Source organism: Heloderma suspectum, chromosome 5, assembly GCF_057233095.1.
Source record: "Heloderma suspectum isolate Gila_16-S chromosome 5, 16-S_ref, whole genome shotgun sequence".
In the NCBI taxonomy this organism is placed as follows: domain Eukaryota; kingdom Metazoa; phylum Chordata; class Lepidosauria; order Squamata; family Helodermatidae; genus Heloderma; species Heloderma suspectum.
This window is the reverse complement of record NC_139462.1, coordinates 226,318,551-226,344,052: the sequence shown is the minus strand read 5'-3', so window position 1 is coordinate 226,344,052 and position 25,502 is coordinate 226,318,551. Positions and strand designations below refer to the sequence as shown.

Genomic DNA, 25,502 nt, shown 5'->3' with positions numbered 1-25,502 from the left:
GGACCAGTATATTCAGTCATCCATGAGCTCCACATTGCCTGGTTCCTCTTACAGAGATGGATAAGGTTCTCCCCCTCTCCTTTGAAAAAAAGAATTGGTGGTCTCCAATTGAAGGGAGTTGAAAGGCAACCAATTAGGAAATGCAATCCTAATTAAGTAACCACTTTGTACTAGTTTGAAATAAGTCCTCTGCTTTGGAAATAATAGGTGCTGGGATAAATGGCATGTAAATAATCCATTTTGTTTTATTGTGGTCCAAATTCGTGTTTCATTGGAATACTCTTGTGGGACTTGGAACCTTGAGAATTTTAAATAAGTAGGAGGCAGGCTAATTTTTTTTTTTAAATGCAGCTGTTAACCAATTAAGTAATATTGTTGTTGATCTAACTTTTTAAACAATGGACTGATTAAATCAGTTTATGTTAATAAATTCATTACTAACACTTCAAGATAGTTATCTCTTATTAAAGGAAGTGCCAGATAACACCAACCCCACTGTTGGTTAGAAAGAAATAGCAGGTTTTATATTTTCTTCATTCTCCATTGCAGTAACACACCAGAACCAAAGTTGTGTGTGTGTGTGTGTGTATCCCAGACCCTTAATGTGTAAGAATCAAAGGATCCATCTAGTCCCACAGTCTGTTCTCAACATTTTAGTCTGATTTTAATCTGAGCTGGAAAAGAATTATTTATTTATTACATTTATATCCCACCAATTTTCCTCCTTAGGGAACCCAAGGCTCCCTAAGTCCGTGAGTCCGTGACCAGCCCCAAGTCACCCAGTGAGCTTCATGGCCAAGTGGGGACTAGAACCCAGGTCTCCCAACTCCTAGTCCAACACTCTAGCCACTCTACCATACCGGAATCAGTATTAGATGGAGTCTAATGCTTGCCGCTCTTTCGAGGCAAACATTGCTGAGCTCCCAAAAGTCATTTCTAAGCTTGAATGTGGTAAGCTATGATGGCTCTTCTAGACAGTAAATCTCTGAATACCACATGATTCAGAGGGACAAGGGGAGATCTTACCTCCTGTGTCCTTCTTGTGATCTTTAGAGTTAAAAACCCCTTTCTTTTAATTTGAAGCCATTGGCTTAGGTTTTGCCCTCTGGAGCAACAGAAAACAAATTTGCTCCATCATCCACATGAAAGTCCTTCACATATTTGAAGATGGCTATCTGTGTTGCCCCGGCCATGAGCATTGAACTCTTAGGTTAGAGGTGCCAAGATAGTGATAAATCAGATTCAAAGGTCTACTTACAAGGAGACTTTATTGGGTAACTTACAGCACACAGGCGTACCCAATGGTTGGATCAGACAGCTTCTCTGAACCCTGAGCCATTGGGTCAAATGGGTTTTATACAATACATGTTAGCAGTATAACAGCAGCAAGCACCCCCTAGCGTTCGTTCCCAGCTTAAACTAACAGCACTTGGTTCTCAGCATGGCCACCTGTAAACAAACTTCGCTTCCCAGGCAGAGTGCTTGATAATGCTCTCACTCATTAGTATGGACTGTGCTAATGGAATGGCCCTTTGAATCATCTTCACATACTCAGAGGCTTACTAGCAAGGGAATTGCAACAATAATGGACTTAAGCAAGCTTTATGGATCTCTAGGCCCCTCTAACACTACAAATTACTTGGCTATGCTCCTGGGGCCAATAAACTATCTTATATTGTCTCTTCTCCAGGGGGAACACTTAATTGTCTCTTCTCCAGGGTGAACATACTCAATCCTTCAACTTTTAAAAAAACATTATATTAATTTTGATGGCACAAGCTAGGGTTGTGTACTGCTTCAGCCCGAGGCCCGAAGCCTGAGTCAAAGCGGGCTGCTTCAGGTCACTTCGAGCCCCTTCCTGAGGCAAAGCGGAGAGGGAACGAAGAGACCCAGAGTGGGTTGGGGGCTCCCTGAAGCACCTCGGTGCGCTTCAGAGCTTTGGCACCCATGACCCAGCTGTGCCGGCACCTCCAGGTCCTCACCTGAGCTGCCCATCACCATTGCTGTTGCTGCTGCCACTGCCATTATCGCCGCCATCACCATCGCTTCCACCAGCTCCTGAGGCCTGAAACACTCCGGCTGTTCTTGCAGAGAGTCACCATTTTTAAAATGGCAGCTTCCAGGAACTCCCAAGACATTGTCCTGCCATAACATAAGAGCTGGCACACATCCAGGCCTCAGGAGCTGGCGGTAGCGATGATGACGATGGCAGTGGCTGAGGCAGCGGCACTGGAGGAGAAGGCCGAGGCGATTGAGGAGGTGGTGGATGAGGAAGAGGCAGTGATGGAGGGGGAGGGGGAGGTGGTGGCAAGGTGAGGAGCTGGGGGTTTGTGCGGGGGCATCAGGGGGGACCCAAAGCGGGATTCAGTCATCCGAATCCCGCTTCGGGTTCAGGGCCGAGTTGGGTCATCCCACCCCTGGAATCAGCCCGAGCCAAATCAGGCCCGCCTCCGAAGCCACGAAGTGCCTTCCAAGTCAGATCAGGGGGTCCCTGCATAGCCCTAGTGTAAGCTGCCTTGGGAAGGCTTCTGCTCTGAAAGGCAGCCTAGACATACTTTAAATAAATACAAGAAAACCTTTCTTCACCCTCCTTGACGTCTTACTCTGGACATGTCTTAGCTTGTCAAGAACCTTCTTAAACTGTGGAGCTCCATGCTTTAAACCCTTCCTCTAAAGAGCTCAGACTAGTCATTGAACCTCACAGCAGCAGCACCAGGTAGATCAGGCTGAAAGAAAGAGATTTGACCCTAACCATCTGTTGAGCTTCATGACTGTTTAAGACAGGCTTCTCCAACCTGGTGCCCTCCAGAGGTGGTGGAATGCAATGCGCATCATCCTCAGCCACTCCCATGGCCAATGGCCATGCTGGCTTTGAATGATGGGACTTGCAGTCCAACACCTCTGGAGAGCCCCAGGTTGGGGAAGGAAACAGTTTATTTTGGCCAAGTTCCCCACTCTACCACAACAGCACACCGTCTTTCTCTTACTTTCCTTGAGGCATCTGCAAAAGGTCTCTTGGCATGGGTGGGCGCATTTGAATGCCTGACAGGCACATCTAATAATCATAATTACTCTCATGCTCAAGCGTGTGAAGCACTTTTGACAGCTATTAGCTTTCAATTGGGAGTGACAAAAAGAGTCACAGAACATGTCAACATACGACACAAAAATATTAGGAGTGACGTTTTCTCCCCAAGGTGGCAGTTGGGGGTGGAGAAAAGGGATAGATGAGGCATCACGACTTGAGCAGGAGAAAGAAGAAAAGGATCTCATAGCAACACCCACAGCAGGACAGGGCGGGGAGACAAAGACTGCATGGAAATCAAGAAATGCTGGCTATGGTAGTGGGGGAGAAAGGTGAGTCAGGGAGCCAAATACCAGCACTTGTCAATCTCTCAAATGGATTCTAACTCTTCGGGTCTGGAACTCCTGCCCTGAACACTTATATGGTGTCACTGTCACCTCCTTTTCTCTTCCTTCGAATTCCTCTTCAGACCCCACTTATTCCCAGGTTAGCACTGTGATTCAGTATCATCAGGCACTTGTTGAGGTCTATGACTCAGTGAGGGGGGGGAATGACTCCCAGAGGTGAGGGTGGCAGAGAAGGTTAGAGCCCCCCACCCCGCAAATTGTACCTTCCAGGGATGATCAGGCAAAGAAGACTGCTGTTGTAGTCAAAGATGTTCAATGTTCTATACTTTTTATTTTGATCAATTACTAGGGATGGGCAAATGAGCATCTCTGAGAGTGCTCGGATTCTCCGAACATTGTCTTGCCATTCATCTCATGCTGGTTTTCCACCTGTGATTGCTGCTCACTTTATGCGAATGGATATCATGCACAAATTGAGCAGAGATCAAACAGGAGATTTGTGCAGATCTCCCCAACTTTGCATAAATCTCACCAAATTTGTGCAAATATCTTAATTTGCACAAATTTCTTCCACAGACTAAAGTTGGGCTGATTCAGTCTACTGAGGACATTTGTACAAATTAGGAAATCTGCTCAATTGAACCAGGAATCAGGTAAAAGACGAGCATGAGCATGTGCTTGACAATTTGTGAATATTTTTGGTGGACGTATGCTCGTGCTCATGCTTGCCTTCAGCGCTTTGAACAGACCATGCTCACATGTTTTGCAAGCAAAACCAGAATTCTCATTAGGCTTGGACAGACTCACCCACACCTGCTGAGCATGGGACTTGCTGAGATGCTGCTGCCATCCACCCCCATTCTTCAGGCCACGTGAGCCCTGGAGGGCTTGGTGAGTGGTCCGGGACCACCCCACAACCACCCGCTCCTCAATGCAAGCCACAGTTGGTACACACGATGGGGGCTCCATAGTTTCCATATATTTAATGTTGCGCACCATAGTGGCTGTACAGGGCCATTTCCGCAACATTGGAGGTGTAGAGGGCCCCTTTACACCTCTAATGTTGCAGAGATAGCCCTGTATGGATACTATGGTGTCCAACATTAAATATATGGAAATTATGGAACCCCCATCTTGTGTAGAAATGGCTGCTTGCATCGAGGAGCAAGCGGCTGCAGGGTGGTCCTGGACCACACAGTGCTTGATGAGCACCCTGCGGCTTGGCAAGCAGGGTCCACAGGGACAGGCTAGGGGGAGTCCACTGGACTCCCAGACCCACCTGGGCACTCATGACATCACTAATTCTCATACATCCCTATCAGGTACTAGCTCCTACATTTCTCACCCTTCCTTCCTTCCTTCCTTCCTTCCTTCCTTCCTTCCTTCCTTCCTTCCTTCCAAGTATACATTCTTCTGACTGTGATAAATGTATTTCAGTGATATTGACTATAATCATGTATAATTTTATTATTTTTCCTTTAAATAAGCAGATGCAAATCAGATGATAAGCCAGGAAAAGTATTACAAAAGCATACCAAAGTGAAGCCCACCTGTCTGTATTCTTGTCCCTGCTCACTGTACCTGTGTGTTGAGGAGGTGCAGGGATCCCACGTTTGGTGCACCACTTGTTTCTAGAGATGGATGGATGCCCCTCTCCATCTGGATCCTCTGGGCACCCTCCAAGCTGCTGCTCCTGTTTGCATGCCACTGCCTCCGCTCGCATGCCCCCTGGGCTAGCTGAGCCACCCACATCTACCCCGAGCTGTACGTGAGGCCGTGAGCACCCGTTATTCTCACAGTTGCCATTCTGCGAAAAAAATGGAGCTTGGGAACTTCCATAAATGCAATATTGCTCACATAGTGGACATAAAGACCCCATCTACACAATATTACAGGCATAAATGGGCCATTTACACCAGCAATATTGAGTAGATGGGCCCTTCATGGCTGCCATGTGCGTAATATTAAGCTTACGGAAGTTCCCAAGTTCCCATTTGTTGTTCGCAAAATGGCAACTGTGGGAACAATGGGTGTTTGCAGATGGCTCAGGGTAGGGGTGAGAGGGAGCAGTGGCTCGGTGGGCACAGCCCAGATGCACAAGATGGTGGGAGCCGGTTGAGCTCCCCAACTGAGCTAGGTGCTTGCACCGTCCCTACTTGTTTCATTTGTACAACAGAGTATAAAAATTCTCATAGGAGCCTGTAGGGATGGGCAGATTCCCTACTTGCTGGTAGGGATGTACAAAAGGCACTTACCTGGTCCCGCAGCTTGCTTCGCGGTGGGGGGGAGGTGCTTCGGTTCTCCCCCTGAAGTTCAGGCTGGGGGGGGAGGTGCCCTGCCTCGCCTGGCTGAAATTCAGGCTGCGGGGGGAGGTGACCCGCCTCGCCCGGCCGAAATTCAGGCCGGGGAGAAGTGCCCCGTCTCCCCGGCCGCGAAATAAAAAAGTGAAAACAAAAACAAAAAACCACCCGTGATAGGCTACATAACGATTTACGCAGCCTATCAAGGCTAGATTCCCAAAGTCAGCCGTAATAGGCTACGTAAATCGTTACATGGCCTATCACGGGTGACTTTGAAAAAAAAAAAGTGCGTATGCAAATGGCGGCGCCCATGGGCGCCGCCATTTGCATTCCTTACTTGGTCCCGGTAGTCTACATAAAGATTTACGTAGACTACGGCGAAAATAAGGGCAACGCTATTTGCGTTGTTGTTTTTAAAAAATCAGCCGTGATAGGCTACGTAAACATTTACGTAGCCTATCATGGCTGACTGCAGGGACGCAAACGGCAGTGGCTACAGCCGACACCATTTGCGTCCCTGCTAGCCAGTGGCCAGATGTTCGGCCACTGGCGGAGCCAGCTGGCGGCTCCGCAGAATCCCTACGGAGCGGAGCCAGCCGGCCAGGATTCGGGGGAGAGGGACGGAGCACCTCCCCCCCCGGCCAAAATTTCGGGGGGAGGGATGGAGCGCCTCCCCTCCACCACGAATGTCACCCTTCGAAAAGGTAAGTGACTTTCATACATCCCTATTTAAGCTAATCTACCAGCTTTACGGCCGCAAATGGCACCCTCTACGCAATTTGCATCTGGAGACTTAGCACAGTGATACGGCATGGCAATGGCTGCCAGCCGTCTTGCCAGTGATGCGGAGAAGGCGGCCAGCTCCGCAGGATCAATGCATGGAGGGAGTCGACCCAGACGGATTCCGGGGGGCGGCGGAGGTGAGTGGTCCATTCTGCCACGGGCCCCAATGGGGCCGGATTCTTGGAATCCAGTCTCATTGGGGTCCATGGCGGAATTCTCCCCCATCCCTAGGAGCCTGGCTCTTATTATTTGTGATTTAGTGAGGGAATAATTTAAGTTTGTGCTTGATTTTGAATTTAATATGTTTGAACTACTGGATTTAATATGTTTGAAATCCTGACATCTGCCTTATTTTGAATTGGAGAGAAAGGAAGTTGTTTGAGATGCAAGGAGAACTGTCTAGTTTTACTCTCCCTAGAGCAGAAAAGGACTTAATGGTCCCAAGAGAGTCATTTTGGACAATAATTTTTGATATGCCAGGAGCAGAGAAGCAGAAAAGATTTTAGACACAAGATCCTGACAGGGAACACTTTCTTCACTTTGGCTCATGCCCACATAGGGGCGACTGAGTCTGTCAGTTTCCCTTTCTCCCATATTGGAGCGTTTAAAATCTCAAGTTCTTCCTCTCCTGATTATGAATAACTTTGTGAATTTTGTAAATTATTATTGAAAGTGAATTGCAATTAAGTCCTTGCCCATCTGCACCAGTCAGATTTAATAGGTACAGTTCTTCCCAGCATGGAGAGGACCATGACATACCTGCCTGTCATACAGCTGTTGATGATGAGGAGCCTGTCCAAAGAGAGAGAGGGTGAGGGAGAGGGAGAGAGAGAGACGGAGAGAGGTGGCAACCCCTAATTAGGGGTGCACGGAAGTCACTTACCTGGTCTCGCAGCTTGCTTGGCGGTGGGGGGGAGGCGCTTCGCTGCTCCCCCTGAAGTTCAGGCCGGGGGGGGAGGCTTCCCTCCTCGCCCGGCCGAAATGCAGGCCGGGGAGAAGCACCCCGTCTCCCCGGCCGAGAACTTCAAAAGAAAAAAAACCAACGCCCCCGTGATAGGCTACGTGACGATTAACGTAGCCTATCACGGCTAGATTTGCAAAGTCAGCCATGATAGGCTACGTTAATCGTCACGTAGCCTATCACGGGTGACTTTGAAAAAAAAAAAGCGCGTACGCAAATGGCGGCCCCCATAGGGAGCCGCCATTCGCGTTCCTTATTTGGTCCCTTTAGTCTATGTAAATCTTTACGTAGACTACGGCGAAAATAAGGGCAACGCAAATAGCATTGCCCTTATTTTCGCTGTAGTCTACGTAAATCTTTACGTAGACTACAGGGACCAAATAAGGAATGGGAATGGTGGCTCCCTATGGGGGCCACCATTAGCCGTACACACTTTTTTTTTTTTCAAAGTCACCCGTGATAGGCTGGTTGTTGTTGTTCAGTCGTTCAGTCGTGTCCGACTCTTCGTGACCCCATGGACCATAGCACGCCAGGCCTTCCTGTCCTGCGCTCTCTCCCGGAGCGTGCTCAAGTTCATATTCATTGCATCCGTGATGCTATCTAGCCATCTCATCCTCTGCCGTCCCCTTCTCCTTTTGCCTTCAGTCTTTCCCAGCATCAGGGTCTTTTCCAGAGAGTTTTCTCTTCGCATTAGGTGGCCAAAATATTGGAGCTTCAGCTTCATTATCTGTCCTTCCAATGAGCACTCAGGGTTGATTTCCTTTAGGATGGACTGATTTGACCTCCTTGCAGTCCAGGGGACTCGTAAGAGTCTTCTCCAGCACCACAGTTCGAAAGCATCAATTCTTCGGCGCTCAGCCTTCCTTATAGTCCAGCTCTCACAGCCATACATTACTACTGGGAAAACCATAGTTTTGATTAGACGAACCTTTGTCGGCAAGGTGATGTCTCTGCTTCTTACTATGCTGTCTAGGTTGGCCATAGCTTTCCTCCCAAGGAGCAAGCGTCTTTTAATTTCAGGGCTACAGTCACCGTCTGCGGTGATCTTGGAACCCAAGAAAGTAAAATCTGTCACTGCTTCCATTTCTTCCCCTTCTATATGCCAGGAAGTGATGGGGCCAGATGCCATGATCTTCGTTTTTTTAATGTTGAGTTTCAAACCAGCTTTTGCACTCTCCTCTTTCACCCTCAACAAGAGGCTCTTGAGATCCTCTTCGCTTTCTGCCATTAGGGTGGTATCGTCTGCATATCGGAGGTTGTTGATAATTCTCCCAGCAATCTTAATTCCGACCTCTGATTCATCCAACCCGGCATTTCTCATGATGTACTCTGCATATAAGTTAAATAAGCAGGGTGACAATATGCAGCCTTGTCGTACTCCTTTCCCAATTTTGAACCAATCGGTTGTTCCATGTCTGGTTCTGACTGTTGCTTCTTGACCCTCGTACAGGTTTCTCAGGAGACAGGTAAGGTGGTCTGGTACTCCCATCACTTTCAGAATTTGCCACAGTTTGTTGTGATCCACACAATCAAAGGCTTTAGCATAGTCAATGAAGCAGAAATAGACGTTTTTCTGGAATTCTCTTGCTTTCTCCATGATGCAGCGAATGTTGGCGATTTGATCTCTAGTTCCTCTGCCTCTTCTAAACCCAGCTTGTACTTCTGGTAGTTCTCGGTTCACATACTGCTGAAGCCTAGCTTGTAGGATTTTGAGCATCACCTTGCTGGCATGTGAAATGAGCGCAATTGTGCGGTAGTTTGAACACTCTTTGGCGTTGCCCTTCTTTGGAATTGGAATGTAAACTGACCTTTTCCAGTCTTGTGGCCACTGTTGAGTGTTCCAGATTTGTTGGCATATTGAATGCAGCACTTTAACAGCATCATCTTTTAGGATTTTAAATAGCTCGGCTGGAATACTGTCATCTCCGCTAGCTTTGTTGTTACTAATGCTTCCTAAGGCCCACTTGACTTCACTCTCTAGGATGTCCGGCTCAAGTTCAGTGACCGCACTATCATGGCTATCAGGGACATTCAGATCTTTCCTGTATAGTTCTTGTGTGTATTCTTGCCACCTCTTCTTAATCTCATCTGCTTCTGTTAGGTCCCTGCCTTCTTTGTCCTTTATCATGCCCGTCTTTGCACAAAACGTTCCCTTGAGATCTCCGATTTTCTTGAAGAGATCTCTAGTCTTTCCCATTCTGTTGTTTTCCTCGATTTCTTTGCATTGTTCATTTAAGAAGGCCTTCTTGTCTCTCCTTGCTAACATAGCCTATCATGGCTAGATCTGCAAAGTCAGCCGTGATAGGCTACGTTAATCGTCACGTAGCCTATCACGGGTGACTTTGAAAAAAAAAAAGCGCGTACGCAAATGGCGGCCCCCATAGGGAGCCGCCATTCGCGTTCCTTATTTGGTCCCTTTAGTTTACGTAAATCTTTACGTAGACTACGGCGAAAATAAGGGCAACGCAAATAGCATTGCCCTTATTTTCGCTGTAGTCTACGTAAATCTTTACGTAGACTACAGGGACCAAATAAGGAATGGGAATGGCGGCTCCCTATGGGGGCTGCCATTAGCCGTACACACTTTTTTTTTTTTCAAAGTCACCCGTGATAGGCTACGTAACGATTAACGTAGCCTATCACGGCTGACTTTGCAAATCTAGCTGTGATAGGATACGTTAATCGTTACGTAGCCTATCACAGGGGCGTTTTTATTTTTTACTTTTCTCGTAATGGCGGCGGCGGCAGCCGGTCGAAAGACCGGCTTCCGCCCCCGCCCCTGACGAAGACCTGCCGAACTGCCGCCAGGACCTGCCGCCGGGAGGGACATTCGTGAAAGGTAAGTCCCATCCCAGGGGGGCGGGGCGCGGGGGGGCGCGGAAAATTTCTCCCCAAACAACCTTCGGAGGACTGAATGCGTTGGCACTCGGCCCCCCAAGTTTCGGGGAGAAATTCTCCCCCATCCCTACCCCTAATTCAGTATGGCTGAATGCACGGGAGATTTTCAAGAGCTAAGCACTCAAAGCCCAGGACCTGGATGGATGAATATGTCTGTTTTGGTTGCTCCTACATTCATTTAACAAAAAAATCTCCAGTTCTTTTTGGTCTGAATATTAGGGATGGCGGAGAAATCCTCCGCACCCCCCCGCACCCCGCACCCCCCCCTGGGACGGGACTTACCTTCGCCGAATGTCCTTCCCGGCGGCTATTTCCATTCCCCTTATTTTCGCCGTAGTCTACGTAAACATTTACGTAGACTACAGCAACTAAATAAGGAACGCGAATGGTGGCTCCCTATGGGGGCCGCCATTAGCGTACGCGCTTTTTTTTTTTTAAGTCACCCGTGATAGGCTACGTGATGATTGATGTAGCCTATCACGGCTGACTTTGCAGATCTAGCCGTGATAGGCTACGTTAATCGTCACGTAGCCTATCAGGGGGCGTTGTTTTTTTTTTAAACTTTCGCGTTCACAGCCGGGTGAGGCGGGAAGCCTCCCCCCCGGCCTGAACTTCGCGGGGGGAGCAGCGAAGCGCCTCCCCCCCACCGCGAACGTCCTTCGATGACAGGTAAGGGACTTTCGTCCACCCCTACTGAATATGAAGTATTTTGCAAATTTTGGAAAATGCTTATAAAAACCAAACTGAAATGAAATTCTCACCCAAGCCTACAACTTCCCCTGTCTGAATACAGAGAAGTAGCACGTCAAGGGGAAAGCTTGGCCATAACATCACTTCCTTGTCATGTTAGATTTCCACGAGTGGGACATTTTTGAATAGGGATGGATGGACTGGACTCACTGAAGTGCGCACTTGACGGGCGCTTAAGGAACCACCACTGTCAACCGCCCACGCGAATTGGGCTGTGCAACCCCCTGGAGGGCTCGGTGAGCAGTCTGGGAGCGCCCCACTGCTCCATGAGATCGTTCCATTTTTACGGAAGATGGGGGTTCTAGATTTTCATTTATCTAATGTTGTGCACAACAGTGACCATAAAGGGCCGTTTCCGCAAAATTAGATATATGAAAAGGGCGGAAATGGCCCTTTATGGCTGCTATTGTGCACAACATTAGATATACAAGAGCCCCCATCTTCCATAAAAATGGCAGCTGCCAGGCACGAGTGGACAGGTCCAGTAAGTCCTGGCCACTTGCATGGTTTGGCAGGTGGGGAGGGGGGGTTAGCTCGCCAAGCCAGGTTCAGGGGGGTGAATAGGGGTCCAATGGACTCCCGGGCCCAGTCGGGCACCTGCGACATCCCTATTTTTGACATGGAAGAACATCAAGTTTTACGATCTATAGCATGCATTCTCAAGTGGTACAGTTCCAAGAGGACTGTATCACATGCTTTTTCTAGGTCATTTGGCTCTAAGATTCTATGACCTCACAAGCCCACACAGCATCTCATATTCCCTGAGAGCCTTGTGAGGGGATCTGCAGAAGCTGTTTGCTGACATTATGTCCAAGAAGATTTTTTTTTAATCTCCTTGCCATTTCTGTGTGCATTGGCCATCCTTATCGTAATTGTACAAAGGGGCAGAATTGTAGCAAAAAGCTCATTGTAATTATCTTGCCATATGGGATTGTGATTTCCTCACTCATGTTTCGCCCCCTCCCAAGCTGCATATGCATCTGTCAAAAGAGGGTGAGTTAAATATGGAAGCTTTAACTGTGCTCAACTTGTTCAGACTTTGGCACACTGCTTCTCCAAATATGTAGGGATGCTTTTGAATATCTTCTCCTTTGAATTTTGAACTGGCATTGTTTCTGAACTTGAACCAGTCCATTAGAATTTTTACATTTCCTGATAAGATCTGCAGATTCTCTAATTCCATAATTCAGGGTTGGGATTTTTCTTCTTCTTCTTCTTCTTCTTCTTCTTCTTCTTCTTCTTCTTCTTCTTCTTCTGTCAAGGGCCACATTACTTCCTGGAGAAGGCAGATCTGTCAACAGGGAACTAGGCCTTATTTGCCTCCTGTTTAGACTACTGCAATGTGCTCAATATGGGACTGCCCTTAAAGAGTGTTCAGAAACTTGAGGTAGTCCAAGATGTGATGTCCAGATTGCAATCTAGCACACACTTTGACCATATTGCACTGGTCTTGTATCAACTGCTCTGCCTGCCAATCTTTTTTTTCCTGGCCAGAAGCAGAATTCAAGATGCTGGTTCTAGGGATGGCGGAGAATTTCTCCCCGAAACTTCAGGGGGCTGAGCGCCAATGTGTTCGGCCCCCCGAACAAGTTTCGGGGAGAAATCCTCCGCACCCCCCTGCATCCCCCCCCGGGACAGGACTTACCTTTGCTGAATGTCCCTCCCGGCGGCGGGTCCGGCCGGCGGTTCAGCGGGTGTTTGAGCGGGGCGGGAGCGGCAGCCGGTCTTTCGACCGGCTGCCGCCACCGCCGCCGCCATTGCAATAAAAGAAAAAAAAAATGCCCCCCGATAGGCTACGTAACGATTAACGTAGCCTATCACGGCTAGATTTGCAAAGTCAGCCGTGATAGGCTACGTCAATCGTCACGTAGCCTATCACGGGTGACTTAAAAAAAAAAAAGCGCGTACGGATAATGGCGGCCCCCATAGGGAGCCGCCATTCCCGTTCCTTATTTGGTCGCTGTAGTCTACGTAAAGATTTACGTAGACTACGGCGAAAATAAGGGCAACGCTATTTGCGTTGCCCTTATTTTCGCCGCAGTCTACGTAAAGATTTTTTTAAAAAAATATCACGACTGACTTTGCAGATGTAGCTGTGATAGGCTACGTTAATCGTCACGTAGCCTATCACGGAGGCGTTTTTTTTAAAAAAACTTTTTATTTCGCGGCCGGGCGAGGCGAGGCGCCTCCTCCCCGGCCTGAATTTCGGCTGGGCGAGGCAGGAAGCCTCCCCCCCAGCCTGAATTTTGGCCGGGCGAGGCGGGAAGCCTCCCCCCCCGGCCTGAACTTCGGGGGGAGAGCAGCAAAGCGCCTCCTCCCCACCGCGAAAAGCTGCGAGACCAGGTAAGTGGCTTTCGTGTACCCCTACTTGGAGATCCTTCTGTATGTCCCACCACCAAATGAGGCTAGGTTAGTGGAAAAACGGAACAGAGGCTTCCTTGTAGAGGCACCCCAATTGTGGAACTCTCTTCCTAAAGAGGTTAAACTGGTCCCTTTCTGTACTTAAGAGGTCTGTTACCACTCCGCAGTTTTGAATGTATGTATGTACGTACGTATTTATTTATTACATTCATATCCCACCTTTCCTCCATGGTGGAACTCAAGGTAGCTATATGTGGTTCCCAGGCAGTCTCCCTTCCAAGCACTGACCAGGCCCAGACCTGCTTAGCTTTAGCAAGGTGGCTGCCTCATGTGCCTTCAGACTATGCCCTGGGACTATGCCATGTATTGACTCCACTCTTTATTTTTTAAAGATCGTTTCTCTCCTGTTCTTAATTCACTGTGTTATGTGTGTAGGGATGTGCGAATTGGGAAAGCATGAGCTTGCTGATGTTCTCTGAATTCCATCTCAAAGCTTGTTCCAATTCGAGTCTGTATCAGACCCAAGTCTGATGGCACGGGTGCCCATTTCTGGAAGTCCTGCCCACACTCTTGAGCCATAACCCCTTGGAATGCATTCCTCCAACTACCCTAGTGGGAAGTGAAAGAAATTAAGATCCTCTCCCCATTTTGCTGGGGGCAGGGAGCCCTTTTGTTGCTTTCCTTAAAATTCATTTGATCCCCAAGTCCATAGGGAAGGACAGACTCACCTGAGACCATGCTTGGCAGGTGCTCAAAGAGCCATTGCTGACGCTCGCCCATGCAAACCGGGTGACACAAGCTCCTGAAGGGCTTGGTGAGTGGTCTGGGAGGGCCATGCAGCCACCCACTGCTCCATGCCATCCACCATTTTTACGGAAGATGGGGGTTCTAGATGATCATATATCTAATGTCGTGCACAACGGTGGCTATAAAGGGCCATTTTTGCAACATTAGATATACGAAAAGGATGGAAATGGCCCTTTACGGCCATGTTGTGTGCAACATTAGATATACAAGAGCCCCCATCTTCCATAAAAATGGCTGCCATTTGGAGGACCGGCGGCTGCAGGGCACAAGCTGATAGGTCCAGTAAGTCCCGCCACCCACAGAGCTTGGTGGGTGGGGGCTTGCTGAGCCAAATTGGGGGGGGAGCAGCGGGGAGTCCAACAGACTCTCAGACCCAGTCGGACACCTGTGACATCCCTATAAATTCACCTCAGAATTTCATTGTATGCAAATTCAGGACAAACTGTATTAAAAAACAACAACAACAAAACACAGACACATTTTCATACATTATGCATGCATATATTGATATGAGGTGACTATTATTAACACCCAGCTTTAAAAAAGTAGGATATATTTAACAGCTAGGACTTTGATCTCCAGTTGATCAGCTCTCTTAGATCTTTGAGGAAGGATGATATTTTAGGCATGGGTGTTAATTAAATGTTCTAATTTTATTTTAATTTGGGACTATTTCAATTTGATTCGCTAGGCAGAATGAACATAATTATGGCAGATCAAAGCAATACATACTGAATATGTATGTAAGAACAACTTCTCTCTGATCCAGCAAGGGGAATCCAAGCAAAGGACCATTTTACATGGGAGAAATCCATTGCTGAATCAGACCACAGGATATAATGTAGTTTCAGAAGCAAGAGAAACCAATATACCACCACAGCTAGAACCAATAGAGTGGGTGGCTGTGGGGCCTTCCCATCCATCCCTAGCTGAAACTACCTCTTTCATGGTCCTAGCCAGTGGAGGCTGATGACTCCGATGTCAGTGGAGCAGTAAATCCACTCCAGGCTTCAGTCAGACCTCTAAAGAGCTATCCAAGGCACTGAACCCTATCCCCAAAATGGTTTCAGCACCTTGGATAGCTCTTTTAGAGTTCTGACTGGTTTGGACTGAAACCAGAAGCAGATTTACCACCCCACTGACATCAAAGCCCCCAGCCTCCACTGGCTAGGACCATGAAAGAGGTAGTTGCAGCTGGGGATGGATGGGCGTCCCACTCCCATCTGGGATCTTTGGGCACCCTTCCAGCCCTTGCCCCCACTTGTGCGCCCCTGGGCCCACACTTGAGCCCCACGCCTGCTCACCGAGCTGCCCACACTCACCCGGGCCCTCTCCTCCTGGGCCGCTATTGCCATGTGGCAAAAGAACAACAACCATGGTTTTCGCAAAAATGTGCACATAGACTTATATGCAAAGCGGCACCATGAATCACCCATATACCTAAGATTACAGGCGTAAATGACTATTTACGCCTGTAATCCTGCATATACGGGCAATTTGCAGCACCGTTTCGCATATGTCTCTGTGCACATTTTTGCGTGCGCCATTTTTTTTGCACCATGGCGATAGCAGCACAAGAGGATGGGTCATGGGTGAGTGCAGGTGGCTCGGTGAGTGTGTGTGGGTGGGTGGGTCAAGTGAGGGTATGGGCTTTGTGGGAACGGCAGGGGGGGAGGGCCACCAGACTCCCAGACCGAAACGGGGACCTGTGTCATCCCTAGTTGCAGCAGTGCGAAGAAGTGGGATGTGCAAGTTTTTTGGGGAAACCCTCCCCCTCCCCCACATGCATGTCCCTAAATTTTGAGTTAAATATTCTTTAAAGACAACATAGTAAGCTGCCTTTTCCTAAGTCAGACCCTTGCTCCATCTAGCCTACCATTGTCGACAACGACTGACACCAACTCCTCAGGATTTCAGGCAGGATTATTTCCTAGCTCTGCCTGGAGATGCTATGGATCAAACCTGGGACCTTCTGCTTGCAAAGCAGGGGCTTTTTACCACTGAGGCATGGCCCCTATCGGGCCAATGCTTCTCTGTTTATTGTGTGGAGAACACAGGTGTTCCTTCTGCAATGTACGGTACTGTATGTATCTACTGCATTAGAAATGGAAGTAGAATTGACTAAAACATATGCATTTATTTATTTATTCACTGCTGGCCCCATGCCTGCACCACCAGAAAAACCCACAAAAAAGACAAAAAACAACCAGAAAAGGCAATGCTCACAGTTTGCTCTGGACATGAGTTGGATGGAGCTTAAAGTAGGGATGTCGGAGAATTCCACCTGCATTTTAAATGGGCTTGAATTCTGACAAATCTGGTCTGCAGAATCCTCCTCGGAACGGGGCGGCCAGGTCAACCTGGACGGGAGCTCATGCAGACCCAATTTCTTTTCTCCGCCAAAGGGCAGATTTTTCAAAAATAATTACGAAAATAAAAATGTAAATCGGAAATGGAGGAAGGAAGACCGTGAGCGGCTTTACCCTTTTTACGAGGCATTTTCCGGAGGCTTTCTTTCGCTGGGGCTGAGTCGTCCACGGAAATCCTCCATCTTTTCTGTTTATTGTCTGTGGAGGTCAGGTGAGGTGAGGTGACGTCAGGTGAGGTTAGCTGAGGTGAAGTCAGGACAGATCCAGTGAGGTCAGGTGAGGTGAGGTCAGGTGACTGGAAGTTATGCGGGGAATCCCTGCAAAGGGCTTTGCTTTTACAGAGACCAAGGGTGCACGGAAAGGTTTTTTTGGCAGGAATTATGAAAGTATTTACTTAAGTTCCAGAGCCAGAAAAAAAACGGTGTGTGGGGGGGAATCTGGGGCAGACGGACAGCGGAACAGGGCGGCCCTTGGCTCTGCAGCATCCTCGCAAAGTGGAGCTGCTCCACAAGTATTCCGGTGGGGAGAGGAACGGATCGACTCCCCCCCCACGGATTCCCCACCAGGATGGATGGTGGGGAATCTGTACACCCCTAGTTTTGCTGATTTCCACATCCCTAGGCACAGACCGTCAAAAATCAAAACCCTATGTGGCAGGATAGGTTTTAAAGTAGGTTCAGGGCCATAGAAAGATGAGAAGCCACTCTATACGGACTCAGAACCTTGGTCCATCTAGCCCACTATTGATGACTCTGAGTGACAGCAGCTCCTCAAGGTTTCAGGCAAGATTCTTTCTGAGCCCTACCTGGAGATGTTGCCAAGGATGGAACCTGGGACCTTTTAAATGAAACGTATGTGTTCTACCACTGAGCTATGGCCCCTCCCCTGCTCAACCTTAAAATAAATTAATACATTTGAGATGGAGGGGTGAGAGAGACAGTGCCTTGCCCAAAGGCTAAGATAAGCTATGAACTGAATACTTCCTAGCCTGAAGCTCATGTGTAAGCATGCGTCTTCCATGTTATTCTTTTTTCTGTGCATCTGTTAGGGATGGCAGAGAATTCCGCCATGGATCTCAGGGAGATTCGCCCCCCCGAAATCTGTGGCGGAACGGCCTGCCCCCCCCCCCCCCGCGGATCCTCCTGGGACAAGACTTACCTGCGGCAGACCTTCCAGGTGGCGGCGGCTCCGGTGGTGGCAGCTGCGGCAGCTGGTCTTCCGACCAGCTGCCACCACTGCCATTTGCAGGTTTGTTTGTTTTTTTACACTGACGTGATAGGCTACGTAAGTTTTTACGTAGCCTAAAATGTCTGGGTAAGAAAAAAAAGGCTTTTTTTTTTTAACCCAGACGTTTTAGGCTAGGTAAAAACTTACGTAGCCTAAAACGACTGGGTAAAAAAAAAAAAAAAAAGGGATACACAAATGGCGGCGGCTACGGCCACAGCCATTTGCGTTCCTTATTTTGGGCCATCTTAGTTTACGTAAATAATTACGCAGACTAAGACGGCGAAAATAAGGGGAACGCAAATAGCGTCCGCAACGCTATTTGCGTTGCCCTTATTTTTGCCGTCTTAGTCTACGTAAATATTTATGTAGATTAAGACGACAAAAATAAGGAACGCAAATGGCGGTGGCCGTAGCCACCGCCATTTGTGTACGCTTTTTTTTTTTTTGTCCCAGAGCCCTCCGTGGCCGGAAATCTGGATGCGGATGGCTCTGGCCTGGCTGGGCCTGGCCGGCTGCTCTGTGGAGCCGCCATGGAGCACAGCCGGCCAAGGAGGATTCTGGGGGGGAGGAACGGAGTGCCTCCCCCCCTCGAGGATTCCAGGGGGAGGGACAGAACGCCTCCCCCCCACCATAAACATAATCCGAGAACAGGTAAGTGATTTTCGTACATCCCTAGCATCTGTTCAGCTTCACTTGGAGAAACGTGGAGACATTCTATAATTCACTTCAGCATTGGTGTATGCACAATTCACATTGGTATTCAGTGCACATCTCCCTCTCTCTCCCATTATGGGTTATAGAGGTGAAGAAGTGCATATGTGTATTGGATATTTTTTGTTGTTCAGTTGTTCAGTCGTGTCCGACTCTTCGTGACCCCATGGACCATAGCACGCCAGGCCTTCCTGTCCTGCGCTCTCTCCCGGAGCATGCTCAAGTCCATATTCATTGCATCGGTGGTATTGGATATAATGCCCCACAAAAAATAATTTTAATACGATCTGTTTTGTGTATCATGTTAAAATTGGTGTGCAGATGGGCTCATGCACATCAGCAATCTGTAAAGTGGGGATTTGCGGCCTTTTGGGGCCAGTGGGCACATTTGTCAAATGGAAAGACTGAGTTGGGAACCAGCATAAAATGGCTCCCATGGGAGGGATAACAAGAGACAAGTCACCTGCTCAAAAGACTGTGCATAAGGCCGGTGTGAGGACTGAGCCCCAACGTACCACACGATTCCTTTGAACCTACACATTTCAGCACCAGCAATCCCAAGTGCTGGTAAGACAGTGTGTTTTTGTTTGTTTTGTTTTAAGTGGGAAGGTAGGACACCTTGGTGAGTGCCAAGAAAGGTGCCCGGTAGGGCTGTTCAGGGACCTCCTGACCAGCTCTGGAGGCTGATTTGGAGCTTCCGAATCGGCCCTGACCTGCCTTGGGCAGACCTGGTACTAGGCCAACCCATTTCTGCCTCCATGTCCAAAGTGAGATCTGGACAGCCAAAGTGCCCCCCCCCCATTTTGCATTTGAGCAGTCCATTCACCCATTGGCGCAAGATTCATTATCCTATTTCAGACAAAAGAATGTCTATATTAAAAACACAGAAAAGAACAGCCAGATCTTACTTCTGTCTCCAGATCTTTTGAAAGCCCAGCCTAAAACTATCCCAACAGCAAACAATTCCACATAATTAGTGTCCTTGAAAACTGTCTTAATTAGCCAAAGGGGGTGGTGGAAGAAATGCAATTTATTTTCAGCTGAAGCGCTGAATGGGATCTTTTGAAATGTAGATTGGATTACCCTTTTTTGAGTAATCATTTTGTTCCCTTTGTTGAGAGTCAGGTATTTGTTTGGTCTGATACTGGGCAAAATTCAATTTGGTCTGTGTGTGTGTGTGTATATTAAGATTCCATTGAAAACCATTGACAAGCAGTTTCCAATTTTAGAATAAAGAGAGATACCATTTTGCGTGTGTGAGTGCATGCGTGTATCACATTATTTTTTAAAAGGAAAAAATAAAATAAAATTACCTGCTGCTAGAATAAAGTTGAGAATAAATAACTAGTTTTTGTCTGGGTAACTAACTCCTAAGAACAGAAGATCGTAAGAAGAGCCATGCTGTATCTGACCAAGAGTCCATTTAGTTCAGCATTCTGTTCACACAGTGGCCAACCAGCTGCTTGCAGGAAACCCATAGGCAAGACATGAGTGTGACAGCACCCTCCCACCCATGTTCCCCAGCAACTGGTGTACATAGGCAAACACCCTCTGATGCTGGAGGTAGCATACAACCATCAGGAGTAGTGGCCATTGATATCTGCCTTCAGGAATGTGTCTAACCCCTTTTTAAAGCTATCCAAATTGGTGGCCATCACTAAGTCTTGTGATAGCAAATTCCATAGTTTAACTAAGCACTCGGTGAAGAAGTCCTTCCTTTCATCTGTCTTGAAGCTCCCACCAGTCAGCTTAATGGGATGACCCCAGGTTCTAGTTTTATGAGAGAGGGAGAAAAAGGTCAACCTACTAGGGATGGATGGATCCCCCTGCATCCACCCTCCATGGCGCTCACCGAACCCCCAGCACTTACCTAGCCCAGGCATGTGATGCAGGGCAAGGTGCTGGGCAATTTATGGAGTGCTCAGCAGTGGTGTGCAGCCATCCGCTCCCTTGTTGAGCATCATTTCCCACTCAAATGGCTGCTCCTTATTTTCCCTAAGTATCCCATCTATGCAAATCGGGGCCTTAAAGGGGCAATGTCTGCAACATTACAGGCATTTGTTCCTGTAATGTTGTGGACATTGCCCATTTAAGGCCCCCATTTGCATAGATGGGAACCTTATGGAAAAAAATGAGCAACACTTTGAGTGGGAAATGGTGCTCAATAAGGGAGTGGACGCACATGTGCTCGCACAGCCTGGCACATGCTGAGCTGGTCAAGAGCTGGGGCTTGCAAACTGCTGCTCGGGGTGGGGGGTTGAGCCAGTGATTTCTCACCAGCCTTTGAGCCCCAACCAGGCACCTGCACCATCCCTACTCCATATCCACTTTCTCCACACCATGCATGATTTTGTACACCTCTATCATGTCTCCTCCCTGTGGGACTCTGTGTTAACATCCCTCCATTGGGAGAATTTACCATTTATTCCTACTCTCTGCTTTCTGTTCTTTAACCAGTTACTGATCCATAAGAGGACCTGTCCTCTGATTCCATAACTGCTAAGTTTGCTCAGGAGTCTTTGGTGAGGGACTTTGTCAAAAGCCTTTTGGAAGTCCAAGTAGACAGTGTCTACTGGATCACACCTGTGCACATGTTTATTGATACTCTCAAAGAACTCTGAAACGCTAGTTAGGACTTACCTTTGAGGAAGCCATGTTGATTCATTTTCAGCAGAACTTGTCCTTCTATATGCTTACTAACTATATCATTAATAATGTTTTCAACCAATTTACCCCAAACAGACATTAAGCTAACTGGCCTGTAATTTCCCAAATCCCCACAGATCCCCCCTTAAAAAAAGGGTGTTACATTGGCCATTCCCCAGTAGGGGTGGTGTGGGCACCCTATTCAGTCCAGGAGTCTGTCAGATTCCCCCTTGCCTGCACTCCTGAGCTGTTCCTGCCAAGCCTGTAATCTCGTGTATATGGGTGATCCATGGCACCATTTTGTGTATAACTCTATGTGCCCATATTCATGATCACCATGTTTTATTTATTTATTTGTTTGTTTTGCAAAATGGCAATTGTGGCACTACAGGACAGGGCCTGAGTGAGTGTGGGTGGCTCAGCAATCACAGTGGGGGGCCCGAGTGTGGGTCTGGGGGCACACGAGCAGGGGCAGGGGCTGGGCAGATTCCTGGAAAATGGGGGGGCATCCATCCCTCTTCTCCAGTCCTCTGCTACAGAGGGTGATCTCAGGAATATGTTACATATTTTTGTTAGAAGATCAGGAATTTCATTTTTGAGTTCTTTAAGAACTCTAGGATGGATACCAACTGGGCCCAGTGATTTATTAACGTTCTATTTGTCAATAAGGTTGAGAACTTCATCTTTTGTCACCATTATTTGCCTCAGTTCCTCAGAGTCCCTTCCTGAAAACATCAGTTCAGGCACGGGTATCTGCCCTATATCGTCTGCACTGAAGACAGATGAAAAGAATTTATTCTGCTTCTCTGCAATCTCCTTGTCCTCCTTCAGTACTCTTTTAATCCATTGTCATCCAGAGGTCCAATTGCTTCCCTAGCCGGTTTTCTGCTTCTGATATATTTAAAGAATTCTTTATTGTTGGCCTTGATCTTGTTAGCGATATGCTCCTCAAAATGTTCTTTTGCATCTCTTATTGTCTCCTTGCATCGCCTTTGTGCAAGGTTGTGCTCCCTTTTGTTTTCCTCACTTGAGCAAGACTTCCATTTTCTGAAGGAAGCTCTCTTATCTCTAATAGCTCCCTTAACACTGCTCGTTAACCATACCAGCGACCTTGTGGACTTGGTGCTACCTTTCCTAGCCTGTGGTATACATTTTGGTTGGGCTTCTATTATTGTGGTTTTGAGTAATCTCCAAGCATTTTGAAGGGATTTAATCCTCTTGACTCCCCCTTTTACCTTCCTTTTCACCAGTTCCCTCATTTTAGAGAAGTTTCCTCTTTTGAAGTGAAATGTTGGATTTCCTGGGCAATTTTCCATATAGATAGATAGATAGATAGATATAGATATGTATAGATATGTGTGTGTGTGTGTGTGTGTGTGTAAAATCTGATAGCTGTGATCACTGTTTCCAATTGGTTCAACAACATTTACATCTGGTACTAGTCCTGGGTGACATCACTTAGGATTAAATCCAAAGTCGCCTCCACTCTGGTTGGTTCCATGACCAACTGTTCTAGGGCACAATAGTTTAGGACATCGAGAAATTTAACCTCTTTAACTTCATATATTAAATCTGATAGCAGTGTGGTCATAGTTTCCTTGTATTTTTCCTTTTCATATTAAAATCAAGATCAGGCGGTCTGTGATTCTTCACTAATAATGAATTCAAATTCTATGACCTTGACCAAGAGGATGTCTCCTCCTTTCTCTCCTCCAAATTAAAGATTGACATTTCAAGGTGTTGGTCTTTATGTACAAAGCTCTAAATTACTTAGGACCCATGCACTTCAAAATGTGCCTCTCCCAATACTGACTGACCTGTGGTTTAAGACTGGCGGAGGAGGCTTTGCTTGTAATTCCACCAGTGGACAATTCTGCAGTGGGGTGGTGGGGTGACTTGAGACAGGGCATTTTCAGTTGTGGCACCCCAACCATGGAATTCCTTCTGTGGATTAGTATGGTTGCCCCCTGTGTTGTTCAGTTTTAAATGACAATTAAAAGCATATCTCTTTGGGACATAATCTGACTACAACATCCAGAGTCCCCCAGCCAGCTAACACATCTGGAGGGCATCCGATTATGGCCAGTTCTTTATAACCTGATCTGTGGTGTTCTCTTCCCCAATTTTACCATCACATGAGGTGGAGAGTGGGGACAATCCCGTTGGCCCTGCCTCCTCCATCATTCCCTCTGACAGGCTTCATCATTTTTCCTATGTTGGGAAAGTGCTCTTCTGCCGTGGAGAGCCTTTTTTCCTCTTGAGAGCTTCATAGACCATGCAGAACCCTCAGTGATAGGGATCTACAAAGATTTTGTTCCCATTTGCAAATTATGCAAACATGTCCCATTCGAAACCCTGAATGCGAATGTGAGCAGGAATACAATTATCAAGAATTTTTTGCATTCACATGTGAAAGTGGGCATTGGCATAAGTTAATGCTTCCAAGAATGTGCATTTGCACATCTACACCTATACACAAATCACCCCATCTGCATTGTTTTTATTCTGTAGCCTATGGGGGAATATGCACATTTTCCTGATATGGAAGGGGGAGATGTTCACGTTTAGGTACACAAATGAGTTGAAACAAGCTTTGAGAAAGGATTCAGAGAGCTTCAACAACCTCAAACATCAAACATTCGCCCATCCCTGCTAGGGATGTTGGAGATATCTACAACAGAACCAAATCAGTTCAGCTGTTTATGAATATAACCCATGGTTTCCGCAGAGGTCCAGCTTCTCTCCTATTAGATGAATTCCGCTGACTTGTAGACCATTTTTCTAGGGATGTAGGAAAGTCACTTACCGTTTTGTGGATCTGCTTCACAGTGGGGGGGAGGCGCTCCGTCCCTCCCCCCGCAATCCTCGACAGGGGGGGAGGTGCTCCGTCCCTCCCCCCAGAATCCTGCCCAGCCAGCTCCGCTCCGCAGGGATTCTGTGGAGCTGCTGGCCGGCTCGGCCGGCAGCCGGACATCTGGCCGCTGGGCAGCAGGGACGCAAATGGCAGCGGCCGTAGCCACCGCCATTTGTCTCCCTGTACTTAACCGTGATAGGCTACGTAAATATTTACGTAGCCTATCACGGCAAAGTAAAAAAAAAGTGTACGCAAATGGTGGCGGCTACGGCGGCCGCCATTTGCAATTGCTATTTTTCACCGTTCTAGACTATATAAATATTTACGTAGGCTAGAACGGCTAAAAATAGCGAACGCAAATGGCGGCAGCCGTAGCCGCCGCCATTTGCATATGCTGTGCCCAGCCACGGCTGGCCAGGAGACCAGCCGCCGTCCCTGCCACTGCCCCTGCTCCCATCACCCTCGCAACTGCCACCCCCGCCGCCACCCCTGCTGCTGCCACACCTGCCGCCCTGCCGCACCTGCTGCCCCCGCCGCTGCACCTGCCGCCGCCCCTGCTGCCCCCGCTGCCGCCCCCACTACCACCGCACCTGCCACCCCCGCTGCTGCACCTTCCGCTGCCGCCACACCTTCTGCCGCCCCCGCCGCCACACCTTCTACTGCCGCCGCTGTGCCCCCGCCGCGCCGCCGCGCTGCCGCCGCAGCCGCCACAGCCGCCCCAGGTAAGTGCCATCCCGGGGGGTTCCGCGGGGCAGGCGGGGGGGCAGGAGGCCATTCCACCACGGATTCCTGGGGGCCGAATACCAGTGCATTTGGCCTCACTGGAATCCGTGGCGGAATTCTCCGCCATCCCTACATTTTTCTAACCTTCTAGAATATTGCACAAATTTTGTTGTAGAAAAATAGGCATTTTCCCCATAGGCTGAAGTGTGAAAATGCATGGGGGTGGGGGATTGTGCATTTTTTATATGTGCGAATTTGTGCAAATTCAGAATTTAAAAAAAATCCAATTCCATCAATAGGTGGATGATGGAACGAAGTACACCTGTCAACTTGCAAATCACAGGTGTAATGGATTTTACACATGCTGCACATCCCTAATCCCTCCTCAATGATGGGAATTCTAAATTGTGCAAGAATGATCCACAGGTAGAGATAGGGATGTACGAAAGTCACTTACCTTTAACGAAATTTGATTCGCGGTTGGGGGGAGGTGCTCCATCCCTCCCCCTGAAATTCTGGCAGGGGGGAGGCGCTCCGTCCCTCCCTCCCAAAATTCTGGCCGGGGGGGAAGGCGCTCCGTCCCTCCACCCCGAAATTCTGGCCGGGGGAGGAGGTGCTCCGTCCCTCCACCCCTGAATCCTGGCCGGTCGGGCTGCAAATGGTGGCGGCCATAGCCGCCGCCATTTGCATCCCTGCAGTCAACCGTGATAGGCTACGTAAATGTTTACATACCCTATCAC

At 48.1% G+C, this 25,502-nt stretch overlaps 1 protein-coding gene across 1 annotated transcript in view; it reads left to right on the top strand.

Moving 5' to 3' along the window:
• The first annotated feature begins 15,791 nt into the window (after nucleotides 1-15,791).
• The window catches only part of LOC146345228 (vasoactive intestinal polypeptide receptor 1-like), a 49,744-nt gene continuing 40,033 nt past the window's right edge, over nucleotides 15,792-25,502 (top strand). The window contains exon 1 of the mRNA XM_084859834.1: nucleotides 15,792-15,824. Coding sequence (XP_084715960.1) covers nucleotides 15,792-15,824 — 33 coding nt within the window. The remainder of the gene's footprint in view (nucleotides 15,825-25,502) is intronic.